Source organism: Protobothrops mucrosquamatus, unplaced genomic scaffold (assembly GCF_001527695.2).
Source record: "Protobothrops mucrosquamatus isolate PMUCROS unplaced genomic scaffold, P.Mucros_1.0 scaffold12, whole genome shotgun sequence".
NCBI classification, from domain to species: Eukaryota; Metazoa; Chordata; class Lepidosauria; order Squamata; family Viperidae; genus Protobothrops; species Protobothrops mucrosquamatus.
This window is the reverse complement of record NW_015386399.1, coordinates 2,053,986-2,079,854: the sequence shown is the minus strand read 5'-3', so window position 1 is coordinate 2,079,854 and position 25,869 is coordinate 2,053,986. Positions and strand designations below refer to the sequence as shown.

At 40.9% G+C, this 25,869-nt stretch overlaps 3 protein-coding genes across 3 annotated transcripts; all 3 read left to right on the top strand.

The window, feature by feature from the left end:
- The first annotated feature begins 1,154 nt into the window (after window positions 1–1,154).
- On the top strand, window positions 1,155–3,313 carry HOXA6 (homeobox A6). The gene is made up of 2 exons (XM_015810619.1): window positions 1,155–1,620; window positions 3,054–3,313. Exons 1-2 carry the CDS (start codon window positions 1,155–1,157, stop codon window positions 3,311–3,313), a joined length of 726 nt encoding a protein of 241 aa, XP_015666105.1.
- Window positions 3,314–5,549: 2,236 nt separating this feature from the next.
- Window positions 5,550–7,618, top strand: HOXA5 (homeobox A5). The gene is made up of 2 exons (XM_015810618.1): window positions 5,550–6,189; window positions 7,368–7,618. Exons 1-2 carry the CDS (start codon window positions 5,550–5,552, stop codon window positions 7,616–7,618), a joined length of 891 nt encoding a protein of 296 aa, XP_015666104.1.
- Window positions 7,619–20,370: 12,752 nt separating this feature from the next.
- Window positions 20,371–21,809, top strand: HOXA4 (homeobox A4). Its single transcript, XM_029283076.1, has 2 exons — window positions 20,371–21,017; window positions 21,478–21,809. The coding sequence occupies exons 1-2, from the start codon at window positions 20,414–20,416 to the stop codon at window positions 21,807–21,809; spliced, it is 936 nt and encodes a 311-aa protein (XP_029138909.1). The 5' UTR covers window positions 20,371–20,413.
- The last annotated feature ends 4,060 nt before the right edge of the window (window positions 21,810–25,869 follow it).

Here is a 25,869-nt window from a genome sequence, read left to right as displayed (position 1 = left end):
GCTAACATCCTCAGAGAGGTTTCCTTTGAATGCCCCCACTGACCACAAATAAAGAGCAGCAACAACAATAATTGTGTGGGAGAATCGCCGTTTCCTGTCCGTTTCAGAGCTGAGAATTAAATTAACTGCATTATATTATCTGGATCATCCTGAACAGAAGGGATTATTATTATTATTATTATTTTAGCCATTCTCGAGGATGTCGATGCGCGCATACACTCTCCCACGCACGTTTCATTAGAAACAGGGAAATGAAATCATGAAAATCGGCTGGATTTCAATTGCCCATTACGTGTGCTGGAAAATATTCCATGTGCTTTGGGCACCCTCGTTTCATTGCTTTTGACTCGGGCATGAAGGGAAACGGTTCAACTGAGACCGAATCTCCTGTTCGCCAGTTTGTTTCTAAACCAGCAGATTCTCCCTTTTTGGAGACGGTAGTCAAGTTCCCATTTTTAAGCGTTTCTTAGACACCGCCTCTAAACCACGCGGTTTCTTTGCTTTTCGTCTCTGCGGCGGGGCTGGGACACAGACCCCCTAAGCTCCTGGCAAGAGACTGAATAAACGGGGGGTGGGGGTGGGGGGGGAGAATAGACCACGGCTTTTGCAAGATAAGTTTTCGGGGGTGCCTCTTTGCTGTAAGCAGTCATCTCCCCGTCGCTGGGAGTGTCTCCCTGGCGTCATTCATTCATTTAGGTGGAAATAACCCGCTCGACCTACAGACTGGCGAGCACCCATTTCCTCCCCGGGGGTTACCCGAGGGCAATTCTCTCCCCCCCCCCCGCAGCCCTGCTCTCCCGGTTGGCGCTGAGAAGAGCGGCCGGTGGCCAGTTGCCAGCTGCTAGGCTTGGCCGCGGCGGCGGGGGGGGGGCGGTGGCGGAGGAGGAGGTGGAGGAGGTGTGTGTGTGTGCCGGTGGAGAGGGGCGGGGGGGGGGGTTGTTTGGAACTTTGCTGGCTCGGTAGCGGCGGATCCCAGGGGAGAAGGCCGTCCGCCGCTCGCTCATTGGTCGCCGCGCCGTCAGCTGGTTCGATTTGCTGCTGTCGCTTTTGGCGCTCGGCCATCCAGAAACAAACCACTCGCATGACTACTAATAGTTATATAGCCAGATGTACTAATACACAACAAATCAAGGTCCGGGATCTGGGGAGCGTCCATGAGTTCCTATTTCGTGAATCCCGCTTTCCCGGGAAGCTTGTCAAATGGACAAGAGTCCTCCTTCCTGGGGCAGATGCCCCTCTACCACCACCCAGCCGCTGGCTACGAGGCTCTGAGGCACTTCCCAGCTTCTTATGGGGCCGGCAGCCTGCAGGAGAAGCCCTACTCTTCCCCTAACTTCTTCCAACAGTCCAGCCCCAACACGGTCATCGCCTGCAACCGGGCAGCCTATGATTATGGAGCCTCTTGCTTCTACTCGGACAAGGACCTGGGCGGTGCCTCCTCGCCCTCCGGCAATGGCAAACCAAGGGCCAGCAACCCCGGGGACTACTTGCCCTGCTTTGCCTCTGACCAGCAGTACAAGCCCGAAAACGTGGCAGCCAAAATCCTAAACGAGGAAAACAGTGACCGGAAATACACCAGCCCTGTTTACCCTTGGATGCAAAGGATGAATTCATGTGCTGGTAAGTCAAAAAAAGGTAACCATAAATAGGGAGGGTGGGCTTCAGAGATGATGATTGAGGGGGAGCTTCCATTCTCTCTCTCTCTCTCTTTCTTGGGGAGAAAGATCTTTTTTCAGATGGGCCATCTTCAGACTCTCTAGGATGGGTAGAGGAGGTTTCAAAGCCCAGGGAATGGATGACCTGAGATTCTTTTTTTTTTTTCAAGTTCTCCATCAACCTGACAGGTTGAGGATTACCTTGACAAGGAATGCATTTTGAAGGCTAAGTCAGCACATGAAGCCTGCCATTGCAGCCTCGCATGCCTGGAAGCAAATCTTAAGGAAATAACTATTAACACTCTTCAAAAAATCAATATTTTTTAAGTATTGGGTGGCTGCTTTTGCTAAACTGCTCGCCACCACCATCTTCATCATCATCATCATCCTCACCAGAGAAGCTTCTCTGTCCATCAGAGCCAAAGAGTGATACGAGGGAAGAGTTCCGACTGCTCCATATATTTGTGAGAGTTCTCTTCCCCCTCCCTTCACCCACTCATTAGTGTATAAGAATGAGCTACCGAATGCACGTTTCTAGTAATATCTACGCACGCACACAAATCATCTAATGGGGTGAAAGGGGTGGGAAGAAAGAAAACTTGATCAATGGCCACCCCCACCCCCCATTTCAATGTATCAGAATGTCATTCTTTGTTCTTCTATCAGAGGAATATAGAAAGTCTAAGGAGATTTTAATAGTGAAGCATTAAAATTAAAAGCTTTTGGAGAGTTTCAGGCTGTTTTCACTGAAGCATTAATGACCTTCCTTTAAAGCAGCATACTGTGACTTAATGCTCTATTTCTATTTCTATTCTACTTTAAAAAAAAAACAAAAAACCAAAAGCTTGCTTCAAAATAGATTTTATTAAATTTATTGGGGCTTGCAAATAAATCTGTTTATAGGTGCTGGTGCCAGTTCACTGAACTTAACATTCTCCTGTTAAGCCAAGACAACATTCTCCTTCCTGTTAAGCCAAGACAAACATCTTCAAATTTCACCTGTTTAAAATGGGAAAGAATTAACAAATAGGATTGCTAATACCTTCCTTTGGAAATCAGTGGGACTGAAAAATATTCCAATTTGGTTTAAATTTGGTTAAAATCCTCTTGCAAGTCTGGACATAAAACATAACATAAAAGCAACTCTCCTATACCAGGGCCTGTTCATGTATTATCTAAGGGTAATGGCCATGTTGAAAACAATCTTCCTCCTTGTTATTAAAAAGGAATGCTTCTGTTCCCCCCAAGCCCCCAAAATTAAATTAAAAATTAAAAAATAACTTCAAAATAGTGTGAGCTTGTCCCTTAAGTTAGGAAAGCAGGAGTAAACAAGGAGTAGGGCTCCAAGGATGGACGAATAGCCTGCTTATTCCAGGTTATATATGTTTGCTTCCTTAGGTACAGTATATGGAACGCATGGGAGACGGGGCAGGCAAACCTACACCAGATTCCAAACGCTAGAGTTAGAAAAAGAATTCCATTATAACAGATATTTAACCAGAAGGCGTCGGATTGAGATTGCAAATGCTCTTTGCCTTACCGAACGACAGATTAAAATCTGGTTTCAAAACAGGCGGATGAAGTGGAAAAAGGAAAGCAAATTGATCAATTCCACCCAGCCTGGCGAAGAAAAAACAGAGGAAAAATCAGGGGAGTAAAAAATTATGTTTAAGAGAATCTACCATCCATTAGTGGCTTTTTCCTTCATCACCATGCCCTCCTCCCAGTTCACACACAAATTGTACACACACACATTTATTGGGTTATTATTCTTTTGTTGTTGTTGTTGTTGTTGTTATGCAGATATTTCCGAAGGCTTAATTAAAATATGTACATATTTATATATCTATATATGTTTTCAGTAAACTGTGAATTTCTGTATCTAGTAGAATTATCGACAGTAGAAAAGCTTAGCAATATTCAGATTTCCGCCCTGTAGATTTAGGTGCTTAAATGCTTCTGACATGAGCAATGCCTTTATTTTCTTTTTTTTTTTTTAAAGGAAAAAAAATGTGTTTGTATAAAACTGTCATTTAATGGTCCTTCTACGCATTAAAAAGGATCAGACCTGGATCCAGAGAGGGATTCTAGAAGCATAGGGAGCTTCTTCTGCATATTTTTCTGTTAACTCATAACAAATAGTTGCGCTTTGTTCTACCCTTTTTCATCTCCAAACTGAACCCATTTGTTTGGTAATAATATTGATTTCACTGAGACTTTATTTGAATGATGTTACACATGGCATCCTCATGTAATTTAAGGAAAGAAAGGGGAAATGTTAACATGTACGCACAATTCCCAATATATAATTAGGATTTTCAAAAGAGATAATGGGTGGGATGGGAAATTATCATTCAAAACCTTGCTGATTATCTGTTGTATATTTTTATTTTTCTAAAGTATAGGATTATGGCTTTTTTTAAAAACAATTAGTCCTTCTAAAAGGGTAAAATACTGTAAATAGAGTAGAAAAAGGAAGGCTAGACTTCCTTTGATGAGAAGATTACCAGGATCCATGTAATTATTTAATATAATTGATCATGAAGCATTTTCATTTCTTCTTCTATTGACCTAGTTTTAAATTTCAGTATCATGGTGTTGTATGTAGATGTATTCTTTCTCCATTTTTGTTTAATATTTTGTTTAATATTTTAATATTTTGTGTAATATTTTAAAGAAAACAATATTTAGGGAAGACACCCCACTCCAAATCTGAAATAAGAATGCAGCTATCTCATACTCTTGGTGTGCTAGAAAATACAGGTGAAGGCTTTATTTAGTAGTAGCATGAAATTAGTGCAGTGGTACCATTATGTATATTATATTTTAATAATGTGAAGAGCATAGCACCTGGACTATAAATATAACTCTTAGTAATAATAATAAAAAGGAGTAATTCACATTATCCTAACTAAACAACACCATTATGCTTATATTTATGGGGGGGGGGAATGAGGTGGAGAAAATTTGCAAGCCCTTCAAATGTTCCTGAATTTTCCCTTTCTCTGTGTCTCTTAAAAGCCCATGAAAGAATTCTATTTAAAAAAAAAATACTGCAGGAGATTTCTATTGAATACAAATTTAAAATCAGCACTGACTTTAAAATACCTCTACTTCTCCTTCCTCTTGAAGTTGCTGCTCATTTACTATTGTTACAGAGATTCATTATTTCTTATATGTTTTGAATCAGTTTTTTAATTGTTAATTTTGGTGCCTAATTTCCAAAGAAATCTATACTGAATTAGTTTACTTTAATATACACACACACACAGAGACACACATGGCACCCTATAGTGTGTGTGTGTGTGTGTGTGTGTGTGCATTCCCAACACCCCCATTTTTGCTATTTTTTTCTTAATCTAAAAACCATAATCCCTAACAATTGATAGTACTTAATAATGGGATTCTAAGAGAGATGTCATAATTTTGCTATAATGGGCTGTAACCCCAATTCGACCTCAGCCTTGCAGCAGCCCCGGGCGGAGAAAGGTGAAGCTCTAACATGTCTCCAGAGGGTGGCGCACGAGGCCGACTGACAGTCAGGAGCTGGCAACGGGCTCGCGCGCCAGGCGCGCGCCTCAGCCCTCTAGCATCCACCCAACTCCGCCATTTAGTACGCGAGTTTACCTCTAGAGGTCATCAGGCAGGATTTACGACTGGACAACAAAAGCACGTGATGTGAAGTCGTACCCCATATTTGGGTGCCTACGTAGGAGGGAACCAAGTACTTGTCCCAGTCATTTCCATAATTCATCATAAATTGTGCAAGGGTGTTATAGACGCACCAAAAAACGAAGCAAAGAGCCACAAATCAAGGCCCCCCGATTAAAAAAAAAAAAAGCCAACAACAACAACAACAAAAAAAACCCCAACAAGCCCCAACAACAACAACAAATGAGCTCCTATTTTGTAAACTCATTTTGCGGTCGCTATCCAAATGGCCCGGAGTATCCGTTACATAATTATGGAGATCCGAGTGCCGTGAGCGAGCAATTCAGGGAATCGGCCAGCATGCATTCCGGCAGGTACGGCGGTTACGGCTACAATGGTATGGACCTCAGCGTCGCCCGCTCTGCTTCCAGCCACTTTGCGCCAGGGGGGGCCACAGAGAGGGCTCGCGGCGACAGTTACCCCTCCAGCGCCAGCGCCAACGCCAGCGCCGCTACTCCCGACGCCAGGTACACCAACCGGGCGGCGGCCGCTCACTCGCCTGCGCCTGAGTCTCTGCCTTGCGTCGCCGTGGCCGCCTCGCCTCTGAGCGGCGACGCTCACCATGGTGGGGGGAAAACCTCCACCGTTAACTCGACCACCAGCACTTCGTCCACGTCCGGCGGCACCGCCAGCGCCGGCGGCACAGCCAGCACCAGCACCAGCCACCTGGGCAGAGAAGGGCTTAGCGCGTCGCCGGTCGCCCAGGAGGATCCTCCCGGCAACAGCGAGCAGGCGACCGCCCAGCAGAATGACCCAAACACAGCGCAACAGGCTTCCCAGCCCCAGATCTACCCCTGGATGAGAAAACTTCACATAAGCCATGGTAAAAGCATGCCCGGTTTTCTTTATGTGTAACCTAATGCAGCAGGTCTTAGAGGCAGAGGGGGAGAGGGGCCAGGGAGCCGAGGGACACAAGACTGGCCAAAGAGACGCTGGGGGGACAAGAAAGTTCCTTCTCCTTCCACGTCTGTCTCTCGCGCGGGCGCCCCATGTCTGTCGGTCTAGCTGCCAGTTCAGGTGGTCTCTCTCTCTCTCTCTCTCCCCTCTCTCTCTCTGTCTCTCTTGAGAAACCACAAGCTCTTCCCACCCTCACCCTCCCCTTGGAAAGGGCAGCGTAGGGGAAGGCCAGTGGAGGACGGAAATCGAGATAATGCGAGGCAATTTCTCCCAAGGACTCTTCCCAGGTCTCCGGGACTGGCCGCTTGAATGGAAATGGTGGGAGTGAGCGAGCGAACCAGCCTGAATAGTGCGTGGTGTCAGCTTCGGTAATTTATGGCGAAGATTGTTGTCCAGTGAAAACACCGTTACTAATTATATCCAAAAAGAAGTTGGGGAAGTTTTGCGTGCCTGTGGGTGTTTTGGGGGGGGGGGGAGGCGGCGGGAGGGTGAGAGAGGTTTCTTTGGGAGAAAAGTGGAAGAAACTTAGGAGAGCCTAGAGGGAAGGGTCTCAGGAACTGCTAGTTCTGCAGCCCTTCAGTGTCGGCGTGGAAATCATTTCTCCTCCAGCCCAGAGGACTTGACTGGCAAATCAAGTGTGTTTGAAATGAAAAGGGGACTGGCTGGGTCTGGGACAAGGCTTGTTAGTTTTTCTTTTATCTGATAAGCAGATCACCGGGAAGAAAGCTCTTTAGAAAACTGGGAGACTCTTACGAGCAAGTAGAGACCGGGCTGGAGAACAGCTGCAGGCGAACTGCGTGCTCTCTCAGCTTCCGGGCTGGAATTGAATTGATCAGCCCTTCATTAGGGAAAGTCAAAGGGGAGGTTGTTTAAACTTCACCGGGGGTTGAAATTACTTGCGGGTTGTGGGGGGAAGATACAAAGAGAGAGAGACAGCTGAGGAGGAGAGAAAAGGAACTTGTTGAGTCTTTCCCTCAAATCAACATACTAACAAGAAATCTGAGGGAGAGAAGAAGTAAGGGAGAGTAAGGAGCCAAAATGAAGGGGGTAGGAGGGTATGTCCCTTTTGCCAAAGTCTTATTATTTTCTTTTCCCCTGTTGCAGACAACATAGGGGGGCCCGAAGGGAAAAGGGCTCGGACTGCTTACACCCGCTACCAGACCTTGGAGCTGGAGAAAGAGTTTCACTTCAATAGGTACCTGACCCGCAGGAGGAGGATTGAAATAGCACATGCTCTTTGCCTCTCAGAGAGACAAATCAAGATCTGGTTCCAAAACAGGCGCATGAAATGGAAAAAGGATAACAAGCTGAAGAGTATGAGCATGGCAGCTGCAGGAGGAGCCTTTCGCCCTTAAGAGAAATGCCAGCCCTGCTTCTCCCGCCACCCACCCACTCCCCATCCCAGAGAGGGAAAAAACAATACAAGTACAAAAACACCACAACAACTCAACAGTATTATATAAACCCTGACCCTGCCTGGGCGCGTCAGTAATTTCTCTTTGCTTAACTTCCTTCCCTAGAAGGGCGAACAAACGCTCTGCTGATGTATCTTAATAATCACGAGCCTGTTAAATTGAGCTTCCCTAGTGCGCTGCTGCTGCTGCTGCTGCTGCGTGTTACAGTAGATCGGCTTCCCTGTGCATTTCTTTGTCTTGAATAGCTTTGTAGATGTTTTAACTTATTTATATGAAGCAAGTGGCGCTACTTGAAGTAACTGTAAAAACAGGAAAAAAAATAGTCCTAAGCAAACACTAGAAAAAAAAAAAAGGAAAGGAGAAATGTTTTCGTTCCTTCCTTCCTTCCTTCCCTCCCTCCCTCCCTCTCGCACCCCACACTCAGTCTGGTTTAAACCCAGTGTTTTTCTCTGTGTTGTTGCCCTCGCTGTGCTTAACCATGCATGTGTGTTTGAACGTGTCAGTGTATGTATAACTCCAAGCTGTGGCCAAGATTTCCAATCAGAAAAAAAAAAAATACTACCTAATTCCTGTGTCATTATAATGGCTGTTGTAGAGGTAATAATGAAAAAAACAAACTGAACTTGTCCAAACGTGTAGTGAATAGTGAATCTGTGACGAAAACTGTGATTCCAGACAGTATGTCCTTGCTGTGCCTTTGTATATGACTTTTTGCACGAACTCTTAAAAAATGGCTTTTATTAAGCGCAGCTTCGGGAAAAAGTATAGGGGTTGGGGGGGGGCTGTTGTTTTTGTTTTGTTTGTGGACAAAGTTACAAATAGAGTCAAAGTCTGTTTGAACAAAAAAAATGTGATTTTTTTTTTTTAAAGAAATGTGGATTTTTTTTTTAAAAAAATAACTGACTGGAAAAATAAACTTTCTTTTATAAGAGATCTTCTCCCCCTTTTCTTTCTACTCTGTCTTTTGCCTTTTGAGGGGAGCTGGTCTGTACCCTACAGAGAGAGACTCATATCTTGTTCCGCAGTTAGTCTGGAGACTAAAGTTGGAGAAGAAACTGAGCCCAATAGCAAGTGTGTACTGGAGCAAATATTGCTTTCTGGGTTTAAAGTTGTATAAGAAACCCAAAACTGTCCTATTTAGGGGGAAGGAAGATAAAATACCACATAGTTAACTCTTTATCTTTAACAAACAAACAAAAAACCCCAAAAACAAACAAACAGGCATTTGCTTTCCTCAACCTCATTTCTAAGAATGTGCTTTTAGCTTTCTAGAATCAGCTAAGGAAAGTTAACTGGTGGACACATAATCTACTATGAGTTATACTTTCCTTCTCCTTGTGCAACTTTAACAGATTTCAGGGAAAGATTGTCTTAAGCCAAATCAAATAAATATGTATTTCTCTGTTTAGCTTTGCTACAATTAATTTTGCTAGAAATGTAACACTACTTACCCAACCCAGGGCTTGAATGGTTAATGCTTCTGAGTTCCTAAGAGTAACTAAAGATCTGTAGATTTACAGGCAAAGCACATTGGTTTCTTCCCTTAAAAGTTCTAAAGCAGTAAACTTTATAAGCCCAAGTTCCAGCTATATGACATTTGGATGCCAAATGAATAGGGTTTTGTCTATGAATTAGATCGTAAAAACATCCATAGCACAGACAGATAGGCTCACTGGCTATAAAAAGTCACGTGGTGCCATTAAAGTAAGTTTTATGGTTCTGGGGAGTTGTCATCCAACATTATATACCACATAACATATAATCACACTGACGCTGGACTTCATTTGACTCTCTTACAGGCTACGTGTGCCTCCTGGTCATTCAAATTGTCAGGGTTTAGGTACAGAAGTATCTCTCCCCAAGTTCTCATACACTCAGTGAAAAAAAGCGCTTAAGGTAAGTTCTGTGCGCAAGTTGCTTGAGTTTTTTTGTACAGTAGAAAACTCGGCTATAGTTTTGCCGTACTACTTGTTTTGGGACCTTACAGTCTTTTGAAATAGTCCAATAATTTCTTCAAGGTGCTGCTTTAAAGACAGGATGATTTTGCCAATCTGCCCCAAATCCTATATAATTTAAACTTTTCTGCAGTTGAGCTGATACATATAAGAATAAGAAACTTTATTGTCATCTTAATCCAGAATCAAACATTACAGTCCAAAGCAAAAAAAAAAAAAAAAGCAGATTAAGAGTCTTTGGCTGAGATGGATTTTGAGGTCTAACTTTAATTATGTTAGTTAAAGCAAATGATAATGACTTCCTTCGCTCCAGCAAGGTTTTTTGTTTGTTTGTTTCTATCAGTTGTATTTATGGGTGGAAGAGTCTGCAGGCCAATTTAAAAAGAAAGATTGGGGAGGGGCATGGTTTTGACTATAAACTTTTTGGAAGAGTCAACAACCCCATTGTTATTGGTATGTCTGGAATATTTTCATCTAGATGAAATATTTACATATAACAATAAAGATGTTCTAGTTGATTTTAAATACTGGATTCTTTGGGTCTTCTCTGCCTTTCAGAATTAATCACACTTGCACCTTGTATATTGTACACAAGTTGTTGTATTTCCTGTGATCTTAATATTTGTACAGGGTATACACAGCACGTGTTGCATATTGCCCACTCCAACCATTTTTAAAAATCTTCCTCCTGCTCCTCCTGTTCTTGCTTCCAATGTGAGGAAATTGATCATAACTTTAGATTCTACATACCATTATATCCCTGGAATTACTGAAGACTGTCTAAGTTTATAGGACATAATAAACTAGCCCATTTATGTAGCTAGCAACCTTTCTCTTTTCTCTCTGTTCTCTTTCTCTATTTTACTGACTGGCAATTGTTGGGATAGGCCCCCAGCTGCCTGTTTATTTCAACATCCTTTTTTTATTTAAGCAGACACTTCTCACTAGAGTGTGATGGCATAGCAATAAAGTTTATGGCAGGATTTAGATCTAAGTCTTTGAATTTCCAGGGTTGAAAGAAAGCATGAAAGAACCTTAAAAAAAATCCTTTCTCTTGCCTGCCTGCCTGCCTTCTACAGCATCATACCATCAGAACCTAAAAATTCTTACTCTTATAAATTTAGGAAAGCAACTGCTGGGGACACAGTAGCAACTGTATATAACAAATAAAATGAATGATTTTGCAACTAAACAAGAATTTGTGGGTTTAAAGAGAAGGAGCTAGAGAATATCTACCTTATGAATCAGGGGGTCTCAGCCTAAGAATTATCGGAGGTTTTCACAGATTCCCTTCCTAAACTCTAGCTAAAAATAATTCAGCTGTTGGTCAATGTATATGTTTTTTTAGAGTTTTTTCAATTAAATGTCAAATGAGGTTTAATTTTCTATGTCTTAATTTCTTTTTGCACATTATACAGAATTAAAAGCAGTTTGCATAAGTCTTAAAATCTCAGTGGTATCCGGCAATATAATTGAATCTTACTCTATTCTGATTGCTATTTGCAAAGAGACAAATTTTGTGGAAGGATGAATAAATATTTGAAGATACGGAAACTTCTATCATTTTTAGGTTGACTCTAATTATCAATATAGGCACCCATTTACATTGTGATCTCTCTTTATACTTATATGAGTTAAAATCAGTGGCATAAAATGTATTGTTATTTGTCCCCTCCCTCCCCACTCAGTTTTATGCAGGGATTTCTGCCTGGCTTCCATAGTTAGCTTAATAAAGATGCGCTGACTATTCAGTAATATTTAGTAAGATTTAAAATAGGGGAAAAGCCATTACTTTACTTTGTGCCCTGCTTGGTTTTTTTAAAGTAAAATTAAAAGAGAAAGGCCATACAGATTTAATTTTAAAATATATAAAATACAACTCCCCAATCCCACTTTCAGAGAAAGCTAGCTTTTTAGTTGAACATCATTGCTCTCTGCAGGGTTACTGATGAATTCCTACACATTCAAAAGCAAAGATCCTACATGCCAAAGGGAGAAGTCTCCACATAAAATACTATTCAACCCATAGTGCATTATTTAACACAGCACATTTAAACTGAAGTAAAGTTTTGCTGAGCTTCACTGTTTTAATTACAGGGGAGAAATTATGCTTAAGCCAGGTGGGGCCTTGGGTTTCTTTTCTTACTGCTATGTTTACTCTCACAAACAAGGAAGGAAATCCTTCTACAGTCAGATCTTAAGAACCAAATGTGGTAGTCATCCTTAAGACTATTTACAATTAGGGAACATAATTCCATGACTTAGAGGCTAAAGGTTGTTCAGTTTCTTTCTTGTTAATATTCCTTTTTCCATATCTAGCTATATCCTGAACTAACAATCACTCAGCCAGTACTCAGTGGAAAGATGGCTGAATGAACAGATTGATTTCACAGATAGAGTAGGGAAACATACAATTCTATCAAAGTTCTCTACAAATAAGTGACCTTATGCATTTCTACTTAAAAGTGCATTCTCTTGAACTCAGTGAGATTTAGTTCCATGTTATTTTGCATACCAGCCTGCAAATCACAATAAACAAAATTAAATTATTCTAGCCACCTAACTACAATGGGAGGATCTCAACATGTGCAGGAGCAGAAAACATTTTTCAACCAAAATGATGATTTTATTTTAGTCTGTCTTTCTGTCATTTCATACCAGAGCAGCAAGTTGAATAAACAAGCCAAAATACACTCATCTGCTCAAAACACTTATTCCTCCAAAATAGAATACTATAAACCAAATTTTTAAAATTAAGAAGTGTATTTGCATAAATGATGATAATGTCATTATTATTTTATTTTATTTTTTATGTTAATAATACTTTATTTTCCTTCACCTTATCAGAAGCTCTTTATGGATATTAGAAAGTCCAATTTTATCAGCTCAAGTAAGAGTTTTTTTGACTTTGGCAAGGTAACTGTGGAAGCTTCCCTGTGCTGAAAATACAAAGATGGCTTTTGAAATTCACTTGACATTGGATCAGCACGCACCTTCTCTTCAAAGCCTTGTGGCAAAATTATTAGCTCCATTATGCAAGTGAAAGATAAAAACTGCTGATATTTTCTACTGTTTCTATTGAACAGTTTAATACTAAGGTTAACAACTAGAACTCCTGCATCAGATCTTCTGATTTGTCTTCTTCTTTACTTCTAAAATTTCTTTCCCTTGAAAGAACAAAGCTGTTTTGGGAGGGTATAATTCAGCTTTGCACTTTTCTATTAATTCTGCCCATATACATTGTAGACCTCTTTGGTTCTGTAAAATCCAAGTAGCCAGCTTACTTTTCAGTATTTCTTATAAGTAGGTTTTCTCTGGGAGAAAAGAACTACACCTTTCTTGCTTAGAGAGACGCAGTCAATGCAATATAATTACAAAGAAAAAGATATCATACTGTGTTTTGCAAAAGTGTGTCTCTTCAGAATCCTGGAAATCTGCTCCTCTCATCCTGTTCCTGATCTTCCACAATGGCTTTTCAATAATAATATTTGTTATGGGAAGGTTATTGGGTAATTATTGCAGTTTTGTGAAACAGTCCTTGCTCGAGGTGAAGTCTGTCTCTGAATAATAAATGGCAGCTCTTGCAGTTCATTGCCAGGTTAAGTAAATGCAGAAAGGAAGATAAATCTGCACACTCTGAGACTCACCAGCAGAGCTCGCTTTAGACCAAGTTCATAGTCAATTTGCTTTTCTTTGGGCAAGGCTTCACAAATCTACTGGATCAGTTCTTCAGTGTTCTTTTTATTATCATTACTATGAAAAAGACTTGGTAAAATAGCCAATATCTTAATATTATACATTGTACAAGTCTATTTCAGAACCAGACTTTACCCACCTATCACAGAGGCTACTAGCTCCATTCAACGTAGTCTGCTTTTTTCAGCAGTGGTGAAATGTCTTTGGAAAGTGATCTTAGGTTTTGCTTACAATGATAGACTTTTTAAAGGACTTCTCCTTTTTCTTCTTTTTAAGAACACCACATTCCTCTAGATTCTTAGGAAAGCTTAATGGGAAAAGGAAGGCTGTAGTAGAGCTTAATCCCTCTTTAAGGAGATAGAAGCTGCATTGCTTTTGTATATCTTTGTGATTAGGGCGTAACTACTCCAGGTCAAAAAGTTGAGGGTCAAAAGTTTACATCTTGCACTGCTCTTAGTCTTGAGCAGCCCAGACAGAGTTTGATGTCAATGTTATAGCCAAGATCTTGACTATCAACACAAAAGATAAAATAGCTTTAAGTGTGGATCACAGTATGGACTCCAGGTGAACTCTTGTGGTTGGTTGAATGACCTCAATTATCAAGGGAAGGATAGAAAATTCCTCTTTTCAAAGAATACACATTGTATTTCATCTTGAATGATCAGGCAAAGACTTTCCCTGAATCAGGTGAACATGATGCCAAGACACACATAGCTTCATTCTTCTGTACAAATGCATGTGAATTGCATACACCAATATAAATATCTTTCTGAGGGCTGCACAAATAAATACTAACCAATTCATTCAGGAGAATTTCCATTGATTTTCCATTGATCCAGAGTTGCAGCTTTCATGAAGAGAAAGAACTACAGCCTATGAAAACGCCTTTTATCCTTTGTATATTTGAGCTTTGATTACAGCATTTCCTAATTTTGTGCATTCCAGAAATTATGAGCTACCATTACAAAAAAATTGTCCAAATGCATTTAGAGGATGCCACAGTTAGAGAAAGTTGCCTTTATCTGAGATTTCTGCTGAACTAATACAGATTTATCTTTAAAAACTTCAGTTGTCTTTTTAGGTCCCTTTTGGAGAAAGGAAGAATGGTACATCTAAATGTATAAAAAGATTTAGCGGTGGATAGATTGCAATGCACTTTCTATGTTTAAGTACATAGCAAACAGGACACAACTTAGTTCAGTAATAAGTGGATTTTTAAATAATAATTGGGTTTTGCGGATGAAACATCTAAAATAATGTGTGATGTTTGCTCTTGAAGTAGAAGAGTTATAATTCTATTTTTAGTAAGTCAGAAAATATATTTGCATTACTTTATACATGCGTGTAATATGTACATATATAGTATGCATATATTCCTTTGGTGAAATGATTTTATTTAGTATTACATTTAGAGAATAATTTCCTTCCAAAAAGCAGAAAAGGATGGTTTGGAAGGGTTTATTTGATCTGCTAAAACAGGGTTATTTTTTTAGCATAACAGCTCCTCAATTTGTTGATTTTCAGATTCAGACTTTCTGCTTTATGTATGTTGCCATAAACAGATGCACAACCACAGGAATATAGAATATTTCTCTACAAAATTGAGCAAAGTGCCGTCTTACACATATTGACAGAGGAGCGGCTTTTTAAAAAAATTCAGTGCAGCTTCTGGGCAAGGGGACAGAGCTGAACTTTATATGGTGTTTTGGGAAAAGTTGCTCTGTATAGATGCAATCACAGAAAAATAATAAAAAGATTTTTCTAGAAGAATAAAATAGTTTTCAACAAAATACATCCATGCTTTCACTATACAAACACAGCAGAAAATTTACTCTGTAGGAACAAACTATTCTGGTTATAAGGCAGAGATGCAGAGGTGTTGCTTTTCTAGAAATTTAGCAATCTATTTTGATTTTTTTTTCTTAATGTATTTCTTGGTGTATTTTTCTTGGAAATTATTCCAAAATGTCAATATCTCTCTCTCCCCCATATCTTAAATTTAGGGGAAGATAATCATCAGAAAACACTGTTAAAATGCTGTTAAAAAGAACTGAGTGTAAAATTAAGGAGGACACCTCCCCCCCCAAAAAAACCCTCCGGATTGCCGGGTTCTCTAGTACTTTTTGGGTTCAATGGCCTTATCTCCAGATAACTGACTATAGCATAAAATTTGGAAGGCAGAATATGAGCTGAATATAATTTCTCTACCCACAGAAAATGGTCTATGTATTTGGATTTTTTCCCCTTCAAAATAACGGTTAGTTTAATGAATCAAAGCTTTGTAGAAGGTGGCAAACAGAAACTTGCCTTTTCCCCTTTCTTCACTACTTTCGCCTTAAGGTGGAATTGGAAGGCAGACAGTTTAAGTGTTGAAGAAAAGGGAATTTTTCAAATACACATTGATGTTTTCAGGAATTCTCAGCATTCTTTTTTTCAAATTGTTTTGGAAAGAAAACAATTTTAAAAGCTTTTTATTTTCTTGCTACTTTGGATAAATTTAGAACAAAAGATAGATTGTATCTTTGTGTGAATAATGCATATAAATGCCACCCACCACCCCTGTAGCTCAGTACAATTAAGATAATTTAATTCTCAATTTCATTGCCCTTTTCTTTTTAAGAATTTTTTTTATCCTGTCTTTATTATTTTTATAAATAACTCAAAGCAGTGAACATACATACTACTCCTTCCTCCTTCTATTTTCCCCTCAACAGCCCTGTAAAGTGAGTTGGGCTGAGAGTAATTGGCCCAATGTCGCCCAGCTGGCTTTCCTGCCTAAAATTGGAACTAGAACTCACAGTCTCCAGTTTCTAGCCTGCTGCCTTAACCACTAGACCACATTGGCTCTGGCTCTGTATTTTCAACACTCAGATTCCTCTTTAAGAATAACTGTTAAGAGAATACAAAGACCAGAAACAGTCAAGCCTTATGATGAAAATTCTTACAGATAGATGTGTATGCTCAGCTAGCATTTCTTCCAGTGTCAAAACCCAACTGCCAAATGCTGAGCATCAAAAAAAAAAGCAAAAGAAGCTGATCAATTCCTTTTAATGAGCTTTTTTTTTATTCTAGAAAGAGAACGGCAAATACAGTCCCCACATTTCACAAAGATTTCATTTTTCTTATAGAAGAATTTCAGGATCTTTCCCATTTAGAAATAAAAGATCTAACCAAAAAACCCCCTCTTCCCCTTTTTAAAAAGAGACACCCTCGAAGATGTCCTGGAAAAAAAGACTAAGTCCAAGGCCGAGGTGAACTTCAGGTCAACTAGTCTAACAAATAAGAAAATGTCGCTTGGTGAAAGGCACGCCTTGTTATTTAACAAAGACTGTCAATGTGTAAGATTAATAAGAACCAAAATGTGCCCAGTGTCACTCTTCAGTTACTTTGAATCTTGGGGCAGGGTTGTGTTGAACAAGCTGGGTTAAATATACTCAAAATGCATCAAATCAGTGGCCAGGCACCGTGCCGGATTTGTTGAGCAGCCATCTTCTCCTTTCATCTTCTCTTCCAGGCACATGTGGCAAGACAAAACGTGTGTGTGTGTGTGTGTGTGTGTGTGTGTACACATTTTTTGCTTCAGATGCACACTGCTCTTCTCTAGTCAGCGACCGTTAAAGGAAGATAAATCTACAATTTTGCTCCTCCACTATCCGATCTTGCGAAAGACCCCTGTAGCTTTTATTCGTTTCTTCTTTAATTTCAATAAATTATCCCTCAGCCCAGCTCAGCTCAATCCAACTGGGATGAGAACTTTTGATCTGGAGATAAGGAATGCTCTCTTGTCAATGGAATCATCTTCACCTCCCCAAAAGACTGTGCAGGGTATGTTACTGAGAAGGATGGTGCTTAATGTTGGCTAGGCCAGGTTTCTGGGTGCAGTATGTGTGCCTGTGGAGTAAGCATAAATCTCTGGAGACATAAGGGCGGGGGATGTGCGAACGGCTGCTGGAGAGATAATCCTCGGTGGTCTTGGCCCGGCTCTTGTTTATGATATGATAGGGAAATCATCAAGACAAGGAACAGGCCTATCTCTGGAGTCAGAAAGAATAGCCTGAGAACCACGCAGTGGCTTTGGTCACCTTGGAGATTTACAGGCTGTAGAATCATTTTTATTTCTGTGGTGTTGAGCAAAAGGAGGCACGAGCAAAAGGAGGCACCCAGTGCAAGGCAGTGAAGGGAAGAGAACCGAGAATGGAGAGTGCTAATAATCTTAAGCAGCCCCTGGGACATTCTTGCCAGGTCCTACTCAGCAGACAGAAATAAGGTACTTGCTTTCCATGTATTGTTTTTGTTGTTGTTGTTGTTGAAGGGAGACCTACTTTTTCAATAGTTGTAGTCATCCTCAGGTCCAAGGGGGGGGGGCTTTTCTTTCAAGAAAAGATTCAGAGATGCTCATTGCAACTGCAGACTTGCTGTGTTCCAGTTTGATGGACACACAGGGTTAGGGCCTTAACCATTTAGACTCATCCCAAGTCCTGTTTGTAGCAATAAAATATTGAACCTCCCTACTCCATACCCACCCCTGATGGCAACATCCATATTTCCACTCTCACTCCCATTTAAACCATAAAACAGAAGTGGATAAAACAGGAAAAAAATTGCTTCCCTATGGGATCCAGTGGTGGGGTCTCATCTGTTGCTTACAAGTGTTTTATGGTCTACCCCAAGGAAATGACACCTTCCATGGATAAAGCATGACAGAAAAAATGCTTCATAAAAAGTCTACTGGAGATGATAAAGGAAAATTGCTGTGCCCATTAACAGAGAAGACATGTCTCTGGTATTATCTAAAAACCTGGTCTTTGATTTTATAGGTCAGAGATAGGGTGTTAAAGACAAGAGGCAGTGGGGAAATGTTATTGGAAATAGGAAATGCAACAAGGATATAATAATTTTATATAATTTTAGTAATAAAAATCCTCTTAATGAAAGAGTAATGTTGGGACACGCACAGCACCCCGTAGTCCCCATCCCACCTCAAAAGATTTGGTTATAGGATTTTAATTTGGAAGCAATCATTATACTTATCCATACATAGAGCATGGAAGGTTAATATAACCACAGCAATCTACATTTGCAGTGAAATAATGGGGTAACTGACCCCTTGTCTTCTCCGGACTAAGAAATCTGATAAAAACAGTGACAAACTAAAAACTAAAGAAAAGGGTAGAATACACGTTTACCTGTGGAATAATACTTTAAAATGTTATTTTAGCAGCATAATTTTTGTGATATTCTCCATTCATGAAAAACTCTCATGGATTCACTATGATTTATTCTCAAGGAAATGGCCATAGGCTTGGTCCCCTATTGTAATGATAAAGGAAGAGGGCCTCTTGCTATGCTTATATTTGTTAAACAGATTTAGAACATCAGTTTATGCACTTGCTTCCTTATTCCTCTTTTGTTTTCAGCAGTGATAGCAGAGATAAAAAAACTTTCAGCAGTGACAGAAAGATAAAAACATTTCTCGCATGAAGGCAATAGTTTTCATATTTGTGAAAGGCTTTTCTTTAAAATCACTAGGTTTGGTGGTGCAAAAAGTCATCTGGGCTTCAAAGAAAACTGGGTTTCTGGTAACTTCTTGAATTTCTATGCTTCCTTATTAATACTTGCAGGAATGACTTCATCTTTCTTAACTGCTCTTATAATTAATTGGATTTCTGTTTGATTATGTCTATCAACTTTCATTTCATATCTGCATCTCTAAGAAATGATGTGCCATTCTTGATTTGCTAAGGCGTGTTGGATGTTTAGAATAACTAAATTACAGTAAAAACACCATATTTGAAAGCCCTGGAGAAAGATCAGAAGGAAACAAGTAGCTCCTTGCAATTAGTTGGCCTTTGTTTCTTAATATTTAAAAATGTATTGATTACTACCATTCCTATTTTTTAATATTCCAAAATTTACTGAATACATCATACTGTTCATTCTCATCTTTAGCTGGCTTGGTTATTCTTTCAAAAAGGGAACAGGCAAAGAATAGATACAGGGAAAAAAACAGTTGTACAAAGATTTGCTTGCACAGTTGTACCTCCCGGAAAAGCAGCTTCTGCAGAACGAATTGTGCAATAGCCAATATCTATCTATCTATCTATCTATCTATCTATCTATCTATCTATCTATCTATCTATCTATCTATCTATCTATCTATCTATCTATCTATCTATCTATCTATCTATCTCCATCCATCCATCCATCCATCCATCCATCCCCCCCACACACACTCACTCAGATCATAGCCTTGTATTCAAGAACAATACATCTAGAATATAGATCACCTTTGTTTCCTTCTCTTGATGGGGTACAGGCTTAGAATCTCCAGGCAAACTCTTAATTGTTGGAATTCTTTAATGAATTTCTCTCTAAAAATTACAGAAGCAGTAAGGCCAGCTGATTTGTGATTAAGTGAACTTGGATTTAGGAAAGGCTCCTAAAACAACAAATTAGGATTTCAGAACCCACAAAACCCTTGACAGCTTGCATTTGCAGAATCGTCTTAGGTTCACCTCATTTTGTAGTCTTTCAAAACTTAGAAACGGATCTATTGCTGTTTTCGGAGACCTTCCTTCCTTCCATCCGTCCTTCCCTCGTTTTACTGGATCCCTTCTTCCCTGATCAGGGAAAACGCACATAGGATCATCCTGCGTTTCCTTAACGAATCTTCCTTCTATTTCCTGATCCGGGCTCTGCCAACCGCATAGCAATTGGCTCTGCCGGTCAGGTGGTGGGGGTGGCAGTGGTATCTCTCTTTCTTTCTCTCTCTCCCTCTCTCCCTCCCTCCCTCCCTCCCTCTCTCCCTCCCTCTCCCTCTCTTTCTCTGTGTCTTTGAGCGCGCGTCTGTGTGTACCCGAGCTCACGCTTTGAGCTTTTGGGGTGGGAATTCCCGGGGGAGGGGGAGGGCCCCCCAAACTTTGGCGGGAGGCGCTTGACAACAGCGACGGGAGGGGAGAGAGGAGGAGGCAGGGGGGAAGGGAGGGAAGGAAGGAAGGAGGAAGGGGGAGGAGAGGAGGGGCCTCATCGAGCCCAGAAAAACGACAACGCGAGAAAAATTAGTATTTTTGCACTTCACAAATTAATGGCCATGAGTTCGTTTTTGATAAACTCCAACTACAACGAACCCAAGTTCCCTCCTTGCGAAGAATACTCACAGCTCGGCGGCGGCGGCGGGAACAACTACCACCATCCACACTCCCACCAACACCCCCATCCCCATCATCCCCAGCAAGAGCAAAAACTACAGCAGCTGCACCTGCGCCAGCCTCTTCCAGACTTCTACCAGCGGCCGAGCAGAGAGCCGGGATACCAGCCTCCGCAGCCCCCCACGGCGCGGTACCTAACGCAGCCCTCCCACTACCCCGAGTCGCCTTACAACTACAACAGCCTCAGCGCCCCTCCGGGGCAGGAGCATCCAGCTCCGGGAGCCACGCCACTCCCTTCAGCACAGCCGCCGCCGGCTTCATCCGCTCCTGCCCCGAAGGGCCATCAAGTGGCCTCCCAACCCTTGCTCCAAGGCCACGGCCCACAGCCTCAGCCCCAGCAGCGTCCTTGCGAAGCAGCTTTGGGAGCAGCTTCCGGGGGTAGTCCCGGCTGCCCCCTTTTGCCCGAAAAGAGCTCCCCCAGCCTCAAAGGGAAGGAGCCGGTGGTCTACCCCTGGATGAAGAAGATCCACGTGAGCACGGGTGAGTTGGCCTCTCCAGGGGGATCTGGCACTGAGCGCGGCGAGGACCTGGAGGCTGGGCTAGGGCTGGGTGTGCATTTGGGAGTGGGTTTCTTAGTTTTAAAGCGAAACCCAGAAAGAAAGGAGCAGTGAGAACCCCTTTTGTGGGTGGGGCCCTTGAGCAAAAGATTTATGATGCCAAGCTGTTAGCAATAATGATGGCCCCCATAAATTTAATAGTCCTGGTGGTGGTTCTGGGCGGTAGGTCTTTGAGGTTTCCTTGAGTCCAAATGCCCATCACCAATTTTACTGATCCCTAATTGTCCCCTTTTGTCAAGAGCCTGCGAAACCTTTTCTTCCTATTTAAAAAAGGAGCCCGGCGGCGGCATTGAATTTATGGCACAATAATGATAACCTTCCCTTGCCTTCTTCTTTTGTGCATCTGGGTGTGTGCGCGTGTACCTGCATGTGTGGACGCTCAGTCAGCCCCAGCTACAATGGAGGGGAGCCAAAAAGATCTCGGACTGCCTATACAAGACAACAAGTCCTGGAGCTGGAGAAGGAGTTCCATTTTAACCGCTACCTGACCAGGAGGCGACGCGTTGAGATCGCGCACACACTCTGCCTCTCTGAGCGGCAGGTCAAGATCTGGTTTCAGAACCGGCGGATGAAGTGGAAGAAGGATCACAAATTGCCTAACACCAAGATGCGCTCCTCCAACAATTCTGGTCACCACCAGCCAGCCAAAGCTCCAGCCCAGCAGGGCCCGCCGACCCCCAGAAGCAGGGCCACTTTAAACTCAGCCTCACTATGATGACCAGACTCATAGGGGAGGGGGAGACATCGCTACTCCTAACATTTCTCCAATTCTTGCCTCTTTTTCCTTTTGGCCTGGGGACCAAGCAATTGTACTGAGGGGTAGAAACAGCAGAATAAAAATCCTAGCTGATGAAAAAAGCACATATGTGTTCAAACCAAAAAGTAAATAAGTTCTGGACAGTATTGCTCCTTTGTAAATATGTCCTCCTCTTGCCCTCCATGATCTTTTTTTTTTTTTTTTTTAATTTATGGGAGTTGTGGATAGACCAAACGTTTTAAAAACACTGTTTGTATAGATGTTTTGAGGCAACATAGTATTGATAAGTAACTTTGTGTGTAAACCCTAGGCTTGTGTTGTTTTGTGGAATATTTGTTCCTGCACTCTTGGAAGATGCAGAAGTAAACTGCTCTGATTTCACTAAAGTCATCTGAAAATTAGGGAAGGGGGACACTCAACAACATCCAGCCTCATCCCTGACTGGTTGAAGAAACTGTTTTCCATGTACCAAAAGTACTATTTTTTTTAAGTGTAGTTCTTGCTCCAGTTGTGACAGTAGTCTCCCTAATGTTGCATTTATTCTTATTTTCAAGAAAAATGAACCAACGGTTGCTCTAAAAGCTCAGCTTATATTCATGTCATATCACAGTCCATGACTATGAAAAATACGTGAATTCTATATGTACACATTTGTGAAAGTGTGATGTGTGTGTATGTATATCACTGTATATATAAATACATATATATATATATATATATATATATATATATATATATATATATATATATATATATATATATATATATATATATATATATATATATATATATATATATATATATATATATATATATATATATATATATATATATATATATAATGTCCAGTGCTGTTAATAAAGAATATTCTGTACACAAATAAAATTAAAAGCACTAGACACACTGCCAGAACCATGCATTTCCAAAGTCCGGGCTTTGGTTGATACCTTCTAGCCACATTTTATTTAAACAAGCAGACGTATTGGAGTGTCTAATCTACACACAGAGAAATTGACTGGGTTTGCCATTAGCTGGTAAAGGCTGAATCTTAGTATTAAAGCCAAACAGTATTCAGAATCAACCCAAAACATGTTAGGTGGAAGAAATCATCTGATTTTCAGGGCCCTGATTTTCATACAGCACTTGAGTCTTAGGCCCCTATGACTGCAAGGAAGTGGAAGCAAGTCCTATTGAAATAAACTGGACTAGAGTGGGGATGGTGGGTTAAATAGGATGTTTTTAACCCGACTTGTAACACTCATCTTAAGTAGGCAACTGAGTTTAACTGAGATACCTATGGGAACCTACCCATCATGCAAAAGCAATTCAGTCTTTTTTGCATTTTTGTTTAGAAGCTTTGTCTTTTGTTTGTATACTGTATCCTTACTTCTATGCCACCAGAAATAGAGACTGTTCAGTACACTGGCGGGAATGATTAATATTATTCTTATCACACTAGCCTTACTTTATACCATATTGTAACTGTCTTTTGTTTGTTTGTTAGTAGTAGCAACTTTTCTTCCAGTTTTAATAACACACAATTTCTTGAATTATAATATATTGGCATTCTCCGTGCTAAATAATGCAGAGAGAGAGAGAGAGAGAAGGGCTGTGGACTGCCATCAGGAAGATGGGTCTTGATATAACAATTTTACAGCTGATTCTTTGAATGGTTTGTACAATGTGCACATATAAAAAATCTCCAACTTAAAGATAGAAGAGAATGGCACAGAAAACATAGGAGGCTTCCCTCCTTTTTTATGCTGAGCCTCTTTGTCTAAACTTTGTGTTTGACATGAAGATTTTTTCCCCCTGCTAATTTACAGAAACTTACAAATTAAGAGGAAATCTTCAAGGTGTTTAATCAGCCACATAAGTAAAAAATTATGCATCCTCTTTTACTTCCCGTGTCTTATGCTGGGTGCCCCCCCTTCCCCTCTCTTTACCCAGGGTTAAAAAAAAAAAAGCAAAATGAAATCATGCTGAAAATAGCAATTTTACTGGGAATCATTAATCACCCCCTACAATAAATACTTCTTTGTAATTCAACAGCGATTCTGAAAGGCATTCTCTTGGAAAAGGTCTGCGAAGATACCACAGAAGGATTGGGGAAAATGTGTTCATGTATAAAAGACACACAGTTGCTTGGCTGCACCCTGAAGGTGTATGCTTTCAGGGTGGAGTATCAGACCCGGCAGAAAAATACATATGGCAGATTGTCACCGTTCAAGGTAATTTAAAAAAAAACATTTTATGGATCTTTTCCCATATTGTCACTTAAATGTGTAGTTGCACTTGGGAATGGGGATGGGCAGGGGTGGGGGAGCAGGAGAGGCTGTGTTGTTATATGGTAGGTGCCCTGGGTTTCTACCTTAGCTGGCCTAATTAATGTTACAATTGTTCCAAGAAAGACAGGGTAGGTGTTTAAACCCTACTATTGTCCTGTCATTGCACCAGGGCAAGGAGTAGAGTTCACTGAAAGGACACATTTTCTGTCCCATTAATTGTTTTTTAAAGAAGCAGACTGACCCATCAAACCCTTGACCTTTAAAGGCAGTATTCTTTCTAATCTGATTCTTGGACTTAAATATGCTTCTCTTTTTTTGTCTCCTCCCCTCCCTTTTATGTCCCTCACACACACAAATAGATATGTGCAAACATATTTTCCTTGTTGTAAAGGAAGAGGATTCTAAAATCAAGTGTTTCTTTTAAAGTTGCACCTGGGGGGGGGGAGAAAAAAAGAAAAGAGAAAGAAATCTCCTTTCTCCAAAATAGTCCAATGGTGCTCCCACAGGAGGCAGAGCAGGGCAAGGAAGGCTATTGCTTCTGCCACTCCAATTTGTGGGATGACACAGAGATTTGTTTATTTTTGTTTTGTTTAACCACTGCTTGTGGAATTCATTCAAACCCTTAAGAATCCTGGCTATAGACAGGCTCTAGAAATATGGACTGCCATTTTAGCCAGCAGCCACAAAAAATTACAATACATGGTCTGGCTGATGGAGGTGCTGGGCTGGTGGGGGGGAGTGATGGTAGGAAGAGGAAAAGAAGGCTGAAAAGTATTTTCCTTTTACTGGTGTCTCTATTTTTCAAGCAGGAATAAAGGTTAGACTGATAGAAAGCGTGGCCCTTTCTTTTCTTGCTTTCTGCTCTTGCCATCTTGTTTGCTATCTTTCTCCCCTTTTGACCTTATATCAGTTCTGGGACTGATTCTCACTCCCACCATTTCTGTGCTTGATGACCGAGATTGCGTAGCTAACTTGGGGAGGGGTTCCCCTCTTCCTCCCCCTAAATAAAAATGAGAGAAAAGTGCTCTTTTGTTTGCTTAGCTAGCTCCCCACAGAAATATACAAAAAGATCGATATCGTAGTGACACCATTACATGAAGCAACCTTAGTGTGAACCAACTCGAAGACCAATAAACAAGAAAGGGAAGCGTTCTCTTGTGATTTATGACAGGCACAGAAGAGTATGGTTGAGGCTGTTGAAGGAACTACACTGCCTGGCTTTTCCTATACCTTTGCACTGCAAGAGGAGAGAGCAATGGAGAAAGGACACTTGTTAGGGAAGTTCCAGTTTAGCCTTTCTAGCCTAGTAGTGCCTTCTAGATTTTCCTGAGCCCAGTTTTCTTTTTTAAAAGCTATGGAAAGTTTTTCTAGATTTCAGAAAATACAGTTTGGGGGGGAAATCTGATTATCCTTAAAATGATGAATGAGATAACCAGGGATGGGACACTGAAGATAACACTGTTTTTGAGCAATGTGGAATTTTGCAGATTTGTTTGAAGATGCTATCTAGTGCTCTCCCCATTCCATAAGAGATCTTCATCAATGCATGTGAGGCCTCTTCTTTAAGATCACGTATGCCTGGATCACAGCTGAACCTGCTGGCCTCCAACAGGCCAAAATGTCTCCTTCCTGATATGGTTTTAGCACAAATATAAGCCGGATCGTGCTGAAATCCAGCTGAATTGCACTGGGATGGATTTTCACTAAATTAGTTATATTTAGTTTCAAAT